The 15805-nt window shown below is 40.6% G+C and overlaps 1 protein-coding gene across 11 annotated transcripts in view; it reads right to left on the reverse strand.

Annotated features, from left to right (window-relative positions):
• RALGAPA2 (Ral GTPase activating protein catalytic subunit alpha 2) overlaps positions 1-15805 on the reverse strand; it is a 277139-nt gene that overhangs the window by 112580 nt on the left and 148754 nt on the right. For all 11 annotated transcript variants that reach the window (XR_006173556.2, XR_010599988.1, XM_042846557.2 and 8 more), the window contains 4 exons: positions 14128-14311; positions 6724-7495; positions 6171-6242; positions 1073-1196 (listed from right to left, as the gene is read on the reverse strand). Coding sequence is in view for 9 of the 11 variants with exons in the window: in XM_042846557.2 (XP_042702491.2) it covers positions 1073-1196; positions 6171-6242; positions 6724-7495; positions 14128-14311 (1152 nt within the window). In the remaining 2 variants the exon portion in view is untranslated. The remainder of the gene's footprint in view (positions 1-1072; positions 1197-6170; positions 6243-6723; positions 7496-14127; positions 14312-15805) is intronic.

Here is a 15805-nt window from a genome sequence, read left to right on the forward strand (position 1 = left end):
TCATTTATCATTCAAGCAAGTCTTTGGACACAAGAAAGGGATTAAATTTAAGCTGTGTTACCTAAAGTAGAGAAATTCCTTTTCAGGACTCAGTGATCTGACAAGTGGGCTTCGTGTTTGTGAAAATCTAGGAAGGGAAATGGGAGAACCTAGAATAGGGTACCATGAAGTTGCCACAAATGGTGGACAGTTTTTCCATACAGCATTCTGTGGAGCAAATGATAGAACAGAAGAAAATAACTGGAACCATTTTCCAGTGGAAACGGTCTCCACTAGCCCATTTATACCTCCAATGGAAAACAAACCATCTCAGAACAAAGGGAAGATAAAAATAAATTACAAATAGCTAAAATCAGAATTGATCCAGACATAATTGTAGACAGAAAATGAACTGGTTTAGCTGAGCTCAAACTAGCCTTTCTTAGGGCAGCTATACAATATTATTTTATTTCTCCGTCTCCATCTGCAGGTAGGAGGAAAAACAACAAACCACTGTCTGGCCTGACCTATGGGATACAGGAGAAAACTTATTTTGTTCTGAAACATGTCAAAATGTAACACAAGCTGCTCCTACAGTAATTCCTCTAATAATTTAAAGCAAATTTCTTTCTTTTTTTAAAAAGTTAATGGAAAGTTGCATTCAAGTTGCTCCATTCAGAGCAGCCCCCTGAAACACCTGATGGTAAGAAATATTTCACAACTGAATAAACTATGAATACACACATATATAAAAAATAAACTTAATTGAAATTAGTACTGTTAGCCTCCTTTTTTTAGAAACTATTTTCTAAAATATTTCACAGTTTACACGTGGCAGGTAGTGCTTAACATATTAACTGTCAGGATTCTGCTTCGTATATTGCTCAGCATTTTTTTAAATAAACTTTTGCCAAATATCATGCAGTATGTAAATTATATTAATTAATTAATTAAATTAATTAAATTAAATTATTTCTCCGGTTTTGAACATTTAAATATGTGTAGCTAATGTATAATTTACACGTTTTTAAAATGTTGATTTCAACATCCCTACAAAAAACATTCGAAGTTTGCCTAAATTCGTTACTATTACCTCCCAGCCCAATCCAGCAACAAAATCTTCATATGCTTGGCTTCCTCTTGCATTGGACAATATTGAGCATTTGTCCTCTTGTCCTTCTGCAATGTAAAACACTGCAATCTTGTGAGTTTCACGGCTGCAATTAGAGGTAACAAGAAATCTAAGTTCATTTTAAAATGTGGAGGTTACTTACTGTAACTGGAGGTTGAGAAGTGTGGTCCCTAACCATAGTCCACGTGTGGGCCACACGTGCGCTCCAAATGCCCAAGACTGGAAGTTCTTCAAAGCAATGCCTGTTGGCCCGTACATGCACAGTAGCTCTCATGCTCCCAACCGAAGGTATGAGAAAGTGTGTATTGACGCCTCTCCAGTTCCTCCTCTTACTGCAATCCAACAGGATCTGAAGCAAGAAAGGCCTTGCATGCAAGGCAGACCACTCTCAGTTTCAGTAGGTTTATATGTAGTCTGGCCTCTTGTGTGGTCTAGGTACCCTGAGCAGTTTGTTGTCCCGGTGAGCACCCCACCTCAGAAGGAAGGCATCTATCACAATGGTAGCCCTGGGGATGGGAGGCCTGAAGGGAACTTCCACCATCAAGAGTGTGCACAAAGGGGGACAAGCAGGGACATGCCCCTGCCCAAATCTCTGTGCGTCTTGGCAGTCCGGGGAGGGAGGAAGCAGCGGCTGGGCTCCTCCTCCCCTCACTCCTACAGCTGCAGCCAGCTGCTTCTCCTTACCTGCCAATGTAATCATCGAGAACTTCAGTTTTCAAATAAAGATGTCGAGTTGCTGAAGATCCGGGACGGGTCTCCACCCTCTGTCTTTTTTTGGAATTAGGAAATAGAGGGAGTAAAATACTCTCCCATAGTAATGAGGCAGGATGTGTGCTATTGCCTCTCAGTGTAAGAGGGATTCAGCTTCCCATTGAAGAATTACCTCATGAGATTGGTCCCTGAAGAGGTTTGTGAGATGGGAAAGAGAGAAACTCTATGGAGTACCCCTTGTGGATACTCTCCAGAACCCAACTGTATGTAATGATCTTATTCCGTTGGTGGGCGAAGAATGCAAGACGGCCCCCAGTAATAACGGGACGAGGTGGTTGGCATCAGTGGTGATACGCATGTCTTCACCAGTGAAAAGACATTCTTGGTTCGTGGTTGAGAATGAGTAGAGGTTATGGCAGTAGCAGGGCTGAGAAGCAAGGTCCGTGAATTTTCTGACCTTTGTGTGGTTGTTCAGTTCTGCTCTGATAATAAGGTGCATAAGGAGAGGTGGCCTCGGTCTATAGAGTAGCCTCTGGTGTTTCCTCTTGCGGGTCAGAGTATAAATCCCCAGGGAACACAGAGTCAATTTCAAGACTTTTAATGAGTGCAGGGACTTGTCCATTTTCTCATTCAAGAGATTCAACTCATCAAAAGGGGAGGTTACTGGATGGTGTTTTGGACCTCCCTAGAAAACCCTGATAATTGCAGCCAGGAGTAGACCAGTGACCAAACTTCTGGAAGCCATGTCTGCTTCATCCACTGCAGCCTGCAAGGCTACCTATGCCACTAGCTTCCCCTCATCTACAAGAGGCTGAAACTGGGCCCTGTCATCTGTGGGAAGCTGGTCTGTGAAGTCCACAAGCCTCGAACAGGTATTAAAATCATATTTTGATAACAAAGCTAGATAGTTAGCTAAAGAAATTGCAGGCCTGAGGAGAAGACCTTTCTCCCCAAGAGGTCCCATCTCTTAGAGCCTTTATTTACTGGGGTGGTTCCTTTGATAGCATGACCTAGCTGCCTGTACTAGCAGTGAGTTGGGGGCAGGATGGGGGAATAAGAATTCAGTCCCTTTTGCAGGAACAAAATACCTTCTCTCGGCCCTTTTTGGTGTCGGGGCACAGGATGCTGGGGTGTGCCATACTGTACTACCTGGTTCTAATATGGTCTCATTGATGGCTAAAGTCACCTTATTTGGTCCTTGTGACTGTAAGATGTCCAAGAGCTGGTGTTGAGGGTCCTGGATCGCCTCTAAAGGGATCTGTAGGTAACTGACCACTCTTTGTAACAGCTCCTGGTAATGACAATGGTCATTTGGTGGAGAAGGAGTGACTGCTTTATCTGGAGATAACGAAGAGGCACCCATTGGAACTGTTGGTACCTGCGGATTTGGTTCCACCCCTTCTTCCTCTTACACTGACAGAACTGGCTGGCGAGAGGGAGAGAAGCAGTACAACTCCTGAGAGGGGCTAGGACACCTTCCATAAAAATTCAATGGACCCAATAAGGCTAGAAAGAGGGATCAATCAGTTTCAGGGGACCCCAAGGAAATCAGTATCAGCAATCCCTGGGGAAGTTATATGAGGCAGAATGGTGAGCGTAACCCCTTGACTGCCTATCAGGGCTCGAGTGCCTCTATGGAGATAATGATGTGGCCATCTCATCTGATTCAAGTCCAAGAACAGCTGCATTGGTAGTGACAGTGCCATCAGTACCAGGGCATTCCTGGTGGTTGGAGGTGAGACAGCTCCTGGGACAGCGATGTAAGGTCCTCCTCCCGAGTATGGATAATCTTTAGGACAGTGGTTCTCAACCGGGGCCCCCTAGGGGGGCGTGAGCAGGTTTCAGGGGGTCCGTGAAGCAGGGCCAGAATTAGACTCGCTGGAGCCCAGGGCAGAAAGACAAAGCCCCACCGCCTGGGGCTGAAGCCTGGGGCCCTGAGCCCTACCACCCGGGGCCGAAGCTGAAGCCTGAGCAATGTAGCTTTGTTGGGGCCCCTGTGACATGGGGCCCCAGGCAAGTGCCCTGCTTGCTATCTCCTAATGCTGGGCCAGCCCTGGCTTTTTATGCAGAAAAGCAGTTGTTGTGGCACTGGTGGGCCATGGTTTTTATTACATGTTGGGGGCGGGGGTGGGGCGCTCAGAAAGAAAAAGCTTTAGGAGGGCTGAGCCAGAAAGAAGTGGAGACTGAGGATAAGGAGGAATATATCCTCCGATATTATATAAATCTTGGTATGCCCTGATGCCTGATGGGTTCCTGCAGTTAAGTCTGATGGATCCAATGCATCAACAATAATTGGACAGTCTTTAGATGGATGAGGTGGTACCGACGATGGATTTGGAGCAGCACTCAGACAGAACTGGCAAGCGTCCATCCTTATGCTTCAGTACCAGGGTGACCGACGGAATTGGTGGACCTTTCTTTTTATGCATCTTGCCCTCAGATCTGGGGGTCTTCATTGGAGCTGGCTCCTTAGGTTCCGCTTGCAACGTCTCACACAACTCAGACTGCTTTGGGGAGGAAATGAGTTTCTTACGGACAATCCTCAACAGGGATCTGTCCTTGCGCTCATGAGAGTGCCCTCTACTCTCATGAGGAGCCCGAGAAGAAGAGTCCTCGGGTTTAGATGTTGACAGCACCACTCCAAGGCACATGCTAGGTAGGTGAGGCCGGTCTCCTGGGTCTGGATCGGACAGGGGCCCCATAGCCTTCTCCATGAGGTGCTTCTGTAGGAGAAGCTCCCAGGCTTTTTGAGTTCTGGGTGGGAAGAAGCAGCAAATATTGCACTTTGCGGAAATATGCGCCTCACCCAAACAGTACAGGCATTGTTGATGTTCATGACAGATGGAGAAGGATCAAGGACAGGAGACACAATTTTTGAATCGCACGACTTTGGGGCATAGTCCCCTGGGGGAGGGGTTCCCCAACCAGACAGAAAGAAACACTCAATACTATACTGTAACTTTTTAACTACTAACTACTAGTCTAAGAATATAACTATATACAAATAGATTATACAACGAAGTGAAGGAGGACATGAGTCCAACTAAGGCCATGTGGCGGTAAGAAGGAACTGGAGAGGCATCAACCCTCACTGCCTTTTTATAACAGTGGTCAAGAGCACAAGGAGAGCTACTGCACATGTATGGACCAATGGACACTGCTTTGAAGAACTTCTGGACTTGGGCGCATGGCATGCATGTGTTCCCCACATGTGGAATATACACAGGGACCATCACTTGAAGAAGAACTTGTTAGTTCAATTAATTTTTCTTCAAATTAAGAGCAGTGTACTCTGAAATGTGACTTTATAAAAATCATACCATTTTACTTAACAGATCTGATCCTTATAGGAATACAGTCATGTCATCCTACTTCAGTGGCAAAAACTAATTTTTATCATGTTTTACTTCTGATTACACTGAAAAGTCAACACCATTCGGGGGGGGAGAACTGGATTTTATTCTTTTTGTGCATCAGCAAAAAATTGATTACCTAATTACAATTACAGGATTAATCACTTACATCTGTGCAGCCTCACTGAAGACAATGGAATTGCCCAGGTGTTAATGAGGGCATAATTTGGCCTGTAGAATCTTAATTACTGATGTAGAAGAAGGAAAAAACGTTTATGGACTTTCAGAACCCAAGTTGAGTTTGACGAACCCAGGTGTGTAAAAAAGGGTTTTTTGGGGGGGTAAACTGAGCATATTTGTTATGAAAATTATTGGGACACAATGCTATCTTTACAGTCACTTTGTAAAGAAAAAAAATCACACTTTAAGGAATGGGAAATAGTACACAACATTCAGAACTCTATTCTGCCATTGCCTAGTTCTAAAGAGATGGGTTTGAGCTTGCTCTTTAGAGGACTGCTATTGTCATATGAATCATTTTGAAGAAAATTCTTCTTTGGGAAAATATTCCTTGGCTAATATACAATTATAGTAGTTCCTTTCACCTATGTCATTATGGACACTGGCATGAAAACAGGATTTTTGTTTAAGGAGTCATATATTTCTGCTACTTATATTCAATCTCATACATAGTGACACCAAAAGTAATTTGCTCACTCCAGTTTAAAAAAAAAAAAAACCACCAAGAAACCTTTTCGTTTCAAACTTGTGAAGAGGGTGTCACCCAAATGGACTGAAAGCATGGGGAAAACAGTAATAAGCTGATTTACTGACTATCAAGGTTCTCTCATCAAAAACTCAATACACAACAAGTATTTGCATTGCTAACACAGGCAACTTCTTCTGGGAATGATTAGTTTGGGGGATGCCGTTGTGGTGCCCTCCCTTGAAAATGTGGCCTTTAACATTAGAACTGTTGAGTAAGTTTCACTTACCATTGCCGGGAGTCCAGATTTTTCAACTCTCTCAATAATTTAGAATTTTTCTTAAGTAGATGAAAGCTTTTTCTATAGATACATAAAACAAAGATTTAAGGGAAAATGCATCACAGAATACATGATGCAAGTTTCATAATTCACACAGCTAAATAAGAGGATGACTTAAAATATATATCTAAAAATTCCATTCATTATGACTAAACTGCATCAGTTCTGTCCCATAGACCCCCAACCAGCACAACCAAGTAAAGACTGAAAAATGCTCTTTTTCCAACTACTAACCAACCTAACTGTTCTCTCTTTTCCTATATTTTGGGAAACAAAGGTATTTTGCAGCCTACCCTGAAGCTAATCAAATTGGGCTATTTCAGACCCAGGGACCCTTCTCTGCTATGCCAGTGGCTCCATCTGATTAATACCAAGGGGGCTCCAGCACGAGCATCTTTGTAAATCACAATTGTGGTAGTATAGCACAGGGAAACTGAAGAATTCTTCAGTTTTTTTAGATAGCAGCAGCATTACAAACATACATTCATAGATACATTCTTACCTTCTATCCCAAGAATTCATTCCTAAGTCGTTCAGCAAAAGCCTACAGAAATAAAATGGTGCTTGTGGTTCAGCAGAACTTGGTTCTTCTTCATTGGCTACTTTCATATCAAAATCAGAGCTGCATTTATGTACATGCTCTTTTTCTTGGGCACTCTGCCTTATTATGGCTTCTATGATCTCATTCTCTTGATCATGGCTCATACCAAATGGTGGTGGTGATGGCTCATTTAATTTTAGCTGTGGATGTAAAAGGCATTCAGGACTAGTGTTCCCAATCTTTTCTAGCAATTCGTCAAGAGCATCCTCTCCTTCTTCTGTTTGAGAAAAGTCTGTCTGGGCCTCAAATTGCCCTTCATGACTGCCCGAAACCATAAATGAATTATTTCCAGTCTGACCTGCTAGACAGCCTTCCAAAGGTCCGTATAATATCGTGCCATCCCAAGAATATTTCCCTGAGATATCTCTGACAATTACTCTTACATCTGAGAGGGCTCCTGCTGGCTCAGTATCCACAGTCGTTTCTGCAGGAATTTGAAGGTAAGATATAAGAGTACTGTCATTAAATACAAATAACTGCAAGTTTGGACTTCTGAAGACTTCTGAAGACAGCTCAGAAGATTCCACATAAAAGTTGTCATGATTCTCACTAATAAGGCTGTGAAGAATAGCAGGTCCTCCACTGAGGGGATAGTGACTTAAGTGGTTTACTAGATGTGTCATAACCATCCGTGCAGTTAGAGGTATTAATTCCAAGCTTCTTCTTCTTTTTTCTAAAAATCAATCAATACAAAGATAATAATCAACCACAGCAGCAAATGAGCACCCACACATTTCAATCAATATGTAGTCCATTGCAGCCTGCTTTGATTTTTTCTTTTAAGCCATCCATTTTTCCATTAAAGAGACATTTTTTTAAATAAAAAAAAAAAAACACTTCACATTCCTTTTCAAACAATCTTTAAGTTTCAAAATTCTCTTTTGGGTATTTTACATTTATTCTAATTCACATCTCCCTCAAAATGTAATTATCTGGGAATAAGACTACAATGACATCCAGTGAAAGTGGTAACATTTATTTTATGAAAAATTTGACCTGAGACTGGCTATCAGAGTTGTCTTATCTCTACTGTATTAGGCTCATATTTATTGATAACCCACAAAGTGTAGCTCATCCACAGATATGAGACACAGAGAGCGAGAGAGCAAGAGAGTGTTTAACAATAAGGAAGTTGGGACATTAAAGAAATCTGATGAGACAAGATGGGTTAGATAATATTTTTTATTGGACCAACTTCTGTTGGTGAGACAGACACGCTTTCGAGCTATAAAGAGCTCTTCTGCAGGTCTTGGAAAGTTACTCAGAGTGTCACAGCTGAATAAAAGGTGAAACAGATTGTTTAACATAAGCAGTTAACACATATTCTAAGGGACCATTCAATGTGAAGTGGCCTGTTAATAACCACCACAATCATAGGACAAAAAGAGGCGTTAGTGGGCTATGAATTGTTATAACAACATAATAATTGTTATAATCTAATGAGGCAGAGCTGATCTATCACTTCCTGATCAATCATAAAGCAGTTGTCTATTTGCCATGACAGTGCTAGTCGTCCTTGCAAAGTGAGTTGCAATCATGAATTCTCTCTGTATACTGCCAAATTTGATGCAAAACAACACTACCAAAGTATTGTTGTTGTGTTCACAAGGCGGGTGAGGCAATATCTTTTATTGGACCAACTTCTTTTGGTGAGAGAGACAAGTTTTTGAGCTTACACACAGCTTTTCTTCATGTCTGTGTAAGCTGTATTTCACAAACTCCCTGATTCCCCCCTCCCCTTTTTTTTTTTTAAAGAGTGGAATCTTCAAGAACATTTAATTTTACTGTCCCTGTCCACCCTCAAAGACACAAAACAGCTGCCTGCATTCTGTCACAATGGGCTGGAAACAGCTCTTTCTGGACCTAATCAACGATAGTCCATTCATCTGCAAGAAGAGGTTACAAGAGTGTTGTCAGGTGTTTCCTCCTTCCTACGGGCTGAGCACTGACAAGCCTCTTAATAAACAATACTTATCATGCATACAGTGCTTTACATCTGCAAAGATAGACACACAACACACAGATGATTGTTTTCAAATGTTCTTTGCTGCTACTCCAGTCTAAAGTCTCATTAAATCTTGAATACCATAGTACAGCGGATCTCAAGCTGTGGGTTGGGACCCCAAAGTGGGTCACGACTCCGTTTTAATGGGGTTGCCAGGGGTGGCATTAGACTTGCTGGGGTGGAAGCTGAAGCCTGAGCCCCACCGCCCAGGGCCCAAGCTCAGGCTTGGGGCTCAGGTTACAGGCCCCAACCCCCTGCCTGAGGCTGAAGCCCTTGGGCTTTGGTCCCCCCAACCTGAGGTGGTGGGCTCAGGCTTTGGCAGGGCTCGGGGGGACTCTGGCTTCAGTCCCTCCTCCTGGGGTTCTGTAGTGATTTTTGTTGTCAGAAGGGGGTCACGGAGCAACGAACCCAGCCATAGCGCACTAGCAACAGCTTACTTTCATCTTATTTGACATTGGCTCACGACTTCTTAGCTGTGTTACATACTCTTCAGAATGAATTTATGGTCCAAACAAGTTCATAATCTAGAACATCATCACCACCGTTACAGGGCAAGCTGTGATTTAAACCCCTTTCAGTCCCTCTTCAGTGCATCCCCCAGGTGACCAGCCTGGATTCCTGCATGTCACTTTGGGTGGAACCACATCATCCTACCATTCTTGGACTAGATTCTGGGCTACAGCTCCCTTACCAAATGTGATAACCTGACAAGCCCAACTTGGCATGTGGGTTTGGCACCTGTAAACCCATTTCCTCTGGAAAACTGTGACAAAATAAGTTTGCAGTGACATGGAAATAGCTTCTTCAGAACAAAGCATTATTTATTCTTTCAGCTAAAGGTACCTAGCAACCAGAATCAAAGGTTAAAACAATAAAGGTCTATATGCATATTTCCCATTACCTAAACCCTGATCTTTTGTTGCAAGTTGTAGTAAGTTCCATTCAGCCCAGTTAGGCCCATCTCTGGGCTGGGAGGGACAGTCTGCATTGTTTCAGCAGCATGCTTGCTCTCTCTCTCTGTGTGTGTCACGAATACAACTCCAGCTGCTGCTGACAGCCCACTCAAACCTGCACTCCCCTTCCAGCCTAGGCCAGCATCTTTAAGGTTTTAGTATACCCTTTGATCCTAAGTTTGGCCTCGGAAGAGTAAACTTAGCCAACCTAATGGGCACCAAGCCAGGGGTTATTTCCCATTTCCCTACAGTTTCCCAAAGGACCCTTGCTAACCCTTGTAGTTTCCCCCCTTACCACACCCTTTGATTTAACTTGCATTCAGACAGGATACTATCAAACTGATATACTGAGGTGCATAAGATATTAAAAGATACACTTAACTCCCTCATTCTCTACAAAGAAAGATGACTATCTCCAAGTTTTTATTCAGGTATTCAGCATTTCTTTCACTGGGGCATAATCAATCACCGACAGGCTTCAAGTTCATCCCAACACTGCAACAGGATATAAGTGTCTATAAAAGTCAGCTGAATCAGGCTGTGAAAGAGTGTCCAGGCCTCTGTCCATAATTCATAGTTCATGACAAAAGAACAAAAAACCTGTCTAAGGGCTTTTAACAAGATACAACCAGGTCTGTGAAAGTTGGCATCTGAGCTAGGTCATTAAGCTTTTATTGTTCAATAGTCTACCTCTCCTCAGTGGGCTACTTCCTGCAAGATGAGCCATGAATCTGGTACCCTACCGTGTGTGTGACTGAGGTGGAGAAAACTGGTTTGGAAAGTGGAGATACCTGCCCTGGATCAAGGATCTTGGTACCGACAGTGAGCAGAGCCGTGCTGAGACAAGGACCAAAGGGGTTAGATACAGGGGACTGCTTTCATGAGCAGTAACTAAGCCGAAAATGCCTTACCTAGTTTATGAGAATTAGAAATCTAGATATGTTAAGCAAACTATTTCTCTTGCTGCAATTCTATTTCTCTCTGTTTTTAATAAACCTTGTTTTTGTTACAATTATTGTTGTATGGGTAGTTTCATGCAGTCTGCCCTCAAAGAGAAGAAAACCCTCCAAGAAGAAGTGCTGAAGGGTAAAGAGGCTCTGGAACCTACACTCTCCCCTCTCAGTCTCAGGCAAGGAGTATGAACACCGGTATTCGATCCCAGTGAGGTACGTTGTCATTATGCTGCAGTGGGTAAACACAAGGTTAGAAGCTGAAGGGCCAAGCAGAAGAAAGCTGAAGGGGGTGGGCATTACTCTGGTGCTTGCTGATTATACAACAACAAAAAAGCCCCCAGAAGATCCAATCAAAAGGGAGAAAAAAATATCCCGTTTACTGCATAAACTTTGGTTTTTAGAATAAATATGTTTAATATTCCTAATGTTGAGGTTTTCATTAATATAAAAATAGTGACAGTGATTTCAAGCTGTCAGGTTTCCAAATTGTTGGGGACTATGTTTAATTTTCTTGTGGATGCTGAGAATACTAAAGAAGTGGGAGAGACGAACAACAGAAAGCTTTATTAATTTTAATTGATCTTGTAATGATTAACTTTTTGTATTTAACTTATTTTAATTATCCTGGATAGTTACCTTGCAAAATTAGTAATCTGCTTTCTTCCTACACTATTATTATATTTTGAATAAAAATACACACTCAGTATTGCTTCTACAATGCCTGTTGCTACTATAGCAGCTGTTACTGTAATGTGTTTCCTCTTTTCTCTGACCTGATTAAACCTATTGTATTGTTGTAGCCAGCTATAACGAGTGATGAATAATGTGATAGGTAAAAGCCATATGTAAATAACATAAAAAATGTAAAAAAGCAGGAAGAATCTCTTTTTAACGTTCGTTTGAAAATAGCACGACAGTAAAATAAAGAGTGTATAAGGCACAAACATATCCAAGATGAGAAACATTTTGTTCTACCTAAAATGACAAATCTCTCTCACATCTATTTTTATCTTTCTGCTCTTCACAAAATGTACCCACTCAGCAAGAAGTGTGTGCAGAGCAATTGGTTTTAATGCCTCTAATCTTTTTGTTAAACTAAAAATACAGGTACAAGGGAAGTAAAAAGAAAACATGCTGTAGTGATGAAAATTTGTTCCAGTATGAAACACAGAAAGAACTGTATTTCAAAGTAGCATAGAAAGTCTAGCACAGGGGTCGGCAACCTTTCAGAAGTGGTGTGCCGAGTCTTCATTTATTCACTCTAATTTAAGCTTTCGCGTCCCAGTAACACATTTTAATGTTTTTAGAAGGTCTCCTTCATTAAGTCTAGAATATATAACTAAACTATTGTTGTATGTAAAGTACATAAGATTTTTAAAAGGATTAAGAAGCTTAATTTAAAATTAAATTAAAATGCAGAGTCCCCCGGACCAGTGGCCAGGATCCAGGCAGTGTGAGTGCCACTGAAAATCAGCTCGCGTGCCGCCTTCGGCATGCGTGCCATAGGTTGCCATAGGTTGCCTATCCCTGGTCTAGCATTATTTTGTACATCCTTATACTGCATCTGTGTTTCTGAATCCTGTGTAAAAAATATTTCTGTGAAATGATTTATATAAAGTTTTTAGAACAATATTGAACTCTGGAAGTTATTCTTAATCTAATGCTTGAATTAATGATATTGACCAAAATACATAAATAGATGTTTTCCCTTAGTGAATACATCCTTGTAGCAGTTGATTTTTTTTTTAATGGTTGAATCAAATGATGTGACATCATAGAACTAAATTCACTATAAAATATTGTGAGAGAGATGACTCACTCTCTCTCTCATCTACAAAATGTTTATTTGGCCATTTTAGGTATTACAATCACAGGAGTTTTTCTTGCAACAATCCCCAAGAAATGCTGCATGTTTATAGTTCTTTACTAGAATTTTATACCATTGAGCTTGCCGGCGTTTATGGATGACATGTTTTGGTTTTCAGTAAATCAGATAAGGTCCAAGTTCTGCTCTCAAACATTCCTAGTGAGACTCTCCTTGAAACCAATATTTACAAAGTTAAAAGTCATTTTTAGTAAAAAGTGAAGAGCCACTGCTGTTTGGAGAGTTTTCATATTATTCCATCAACATCAGATCACTGATGACGCTGTACTTGTTTAACTTCCCATAGAGCAGAAAAGGTGTTCAAACATGGTACACAGTGAACTAGCCACACAGTTCTCAAAAGGATTTGATTTGGAGTTAATTTTATTCACTCAGTTTTAATTCTGTATACGTAGCCACAAGCAAAAGTGATTGCCCAATGCCATCGTATCTATGACTTTCTCACTATCGAAAAGGCACACGGGAGAAGTGACATTTTTTTCTTTGTTCATCTTAGTAGTTGAACCACTGACAACGAGTATTAATACTCTCTTATTACACAAGGAATTACCGGTAAATTCCAATGCCTGGATTACCAATTGTGCCTTTTTACAATGATTTTGTGAGGTTGCAAGATCCTAAGTATTCCATACCACATATCTGCAGTCTATTAATTGACTTTGGGAAGTTTTCATGATGCTCTGACAAGCAGCAGAAATAGAGCTGTCTTGAATCTAGCCCCAAACTGTTGTACATCAAAACCAGTTTTTATTATTACAAACTCCTATCTATCTGAGGATTTGAATGTAATCTAACCTCAGAATTTTTATGCAAATTAAATCTGAATCAATAGATAAGGTCATCTTCTCTGTCATACATCACTAAACAACTAAAATTAACATAGAAAGCATACTCACAATTAACATTTTTTTATATACTTTACCTCAATACTATTATCTACCTAGACTCCAAATGAGAATTTCAATTAGACTTCTTAACTGGGACAAAAATTTACTCTCTTGCCATTCTAGCTCAGATGTGTTAGGAGTTCCAGCCCTCTCTCTTTTCAAAACAGTATATCAACTTCCTTATGTGGTTAACTAGTTGATGGTTTTCCCTTCTAAAAGAGGGCTCTTGAGGTAAACATTTAACGTTTGGAGTCATATTGAAGATGTCTTTATGTTTTCTTTTGATGTATTTGAAGTCATAATTTATCATGGCTGCTATCTTATCTACAAAGAAATTCTGGTTTTGACACATTTTAGTAAGCATCAAGAAGTGTGTGAAATTTTCTGGTCCCTCACTGGTATTCTCCTAATATAGTGAACACACCTAACGTAAGTGAACTCCAGACTATGAATGCGTTGAACCACATGGCTTTCCCTGTAAAATAGCTGTAGAATTATTCAGTGTTACCTGTGCAAGCATGTTTTTCAACTAAGAAATGCCACTTAGCAGGTTATTAAATCCTCATATTGTTAATGTTGAAATCCTAGCAATCTTCAAGTTATTTTCTTTGGAGTTACTTACCCTCAACAACAGTGAGTAGATTTCCCAAATCTGGGGTGGAATAGGAATGTGCTGGCTCAGAATTCTTGACATTTCCCAATGGCAAAAATGGATCATAGTCATTAGATGAGAGATCTGCAAGGCTCAATATGTAATGGCTTTGTTGCGTGTATGTGCTTGAGCCGTAAACACAACAGTGCAACACCTGTAAGAAGAAGAGAGACGAAAATTGTACTAGAAATAAATTGTACAAAAAAAATATCAAGTCAAGTGACATACAGTGATGAGATAAATTTACTATGCTGTTAAATTCTGACACATTGTAGCATATGTCTAAGGCCTTGTCGACACTGCCACTTACAGCACTGAAACATTCTTCGCTCAGGGGTGTGGCAGTGTAGACAGTAGCTATTCCCCTCGCAGAGGTAGTTTTATTACAGCACTAGGAGAGCTCTCTCCCAGCGCTGGAGCCGCAACTACACAAGCCGTGAGCTTTAATGTCGGCTGTGTAGACATACCCTAAATCTTGCTGCTTCTTCCTACATCACTTTGCTAAAATGAAACTCTAGTCCAGGCCCTCATTTTGTATCCTGATTAGCGCAACAACCTCCATTTTCAACATTCTCCCTTCTGGCCTTGACAAATTAAATTTCTCCCTGCTTGCATCAATATAAATAATTGCTGCAAATGTTATTTTCACAGTTCGCTGCTTTGACTAAGTCACCCTTCTCTTTGCATCTCTCCACTGGCTTTTGCTTCTCCATTACTATCCTACTTGTCATCCCTTTTAAGGTCCTTCACGGCTTATCCTTATCCTACCTACCACCTCTCAAACTATCAAGAGGATAACTCCTGCCTCCACTATGACAATGCCTTTAGCGTCATTTATCGTCCACTTGCTAAATTTTCAAATAAGCATCTTTGTGTTTCTGTCCCATGCTGCACTTCATAAACATTTGCAAGATTACCTCTCCATAAAACCCTCCTTTGCTGTGATGTCTACTAAAAACTTGACAACACATATACATCTGGTGTGCTGAGAATGCTGACATTGTGCTGACCAGTATTGTCTCTCTGTTTCCTGGTGCTCTACCAATCTGTCTCTTGAATCCACCTGTTCTCTCTTATCTTATACTTAGATTGTAAGTTCTGTGGGGCATGGACCATCATTTTTGGGTGTTTGTACAGCACGTAGCACAATGGGACCCTGGTCCAAGACTGGAGCTCCTCTGGGCTAGTACAAGGCAAATTATTATTATTAATAATAAATATGATATATTATTGATATCATAATAATAATGCCCATTGTTAAATTCTCACCGATTCTTTAAGAATGAAAGAAAATGCTTATTCTTATAAAATTATCTTTTTATCAGTAAACTACTATATTAGCCATGAAAACAAAACTATTTATCATCACAGATCTTGATTTTAAATAAAAGCAATATAAACATGCTATTTTTATATTTGGAAAATGTGTTAATGCATATTTTAAAGTAAGACTGACTTCATGCTTGTTAAGTACAATTTCACAATTGGGACAAAATCCACTGTGGTATATTGTTATAAATTGGAATGCCATTATAGAATATCATCCCTCAGGCATATGCAGACATATTCAAAAGTGTATTACATCAGTTATAAACTAGATTATTTTGTTTACTTGAAAGATGCACTGATATTTCATAAAACATGTTTA

Source organism: Chrysemys picta, chromosome 3, assembly GCF_011386835.1.
Source record: "Chrysemys picta bellii isolate R12L10 chromosome 3, ASM1138683v2, whole genome shotgun sequence".
Classification (NCBI taxonomy): Eukaryota; Metazoa; Chordata; order Testudines; family Emydidae; genus Chrysemys; species Chrysemys picta.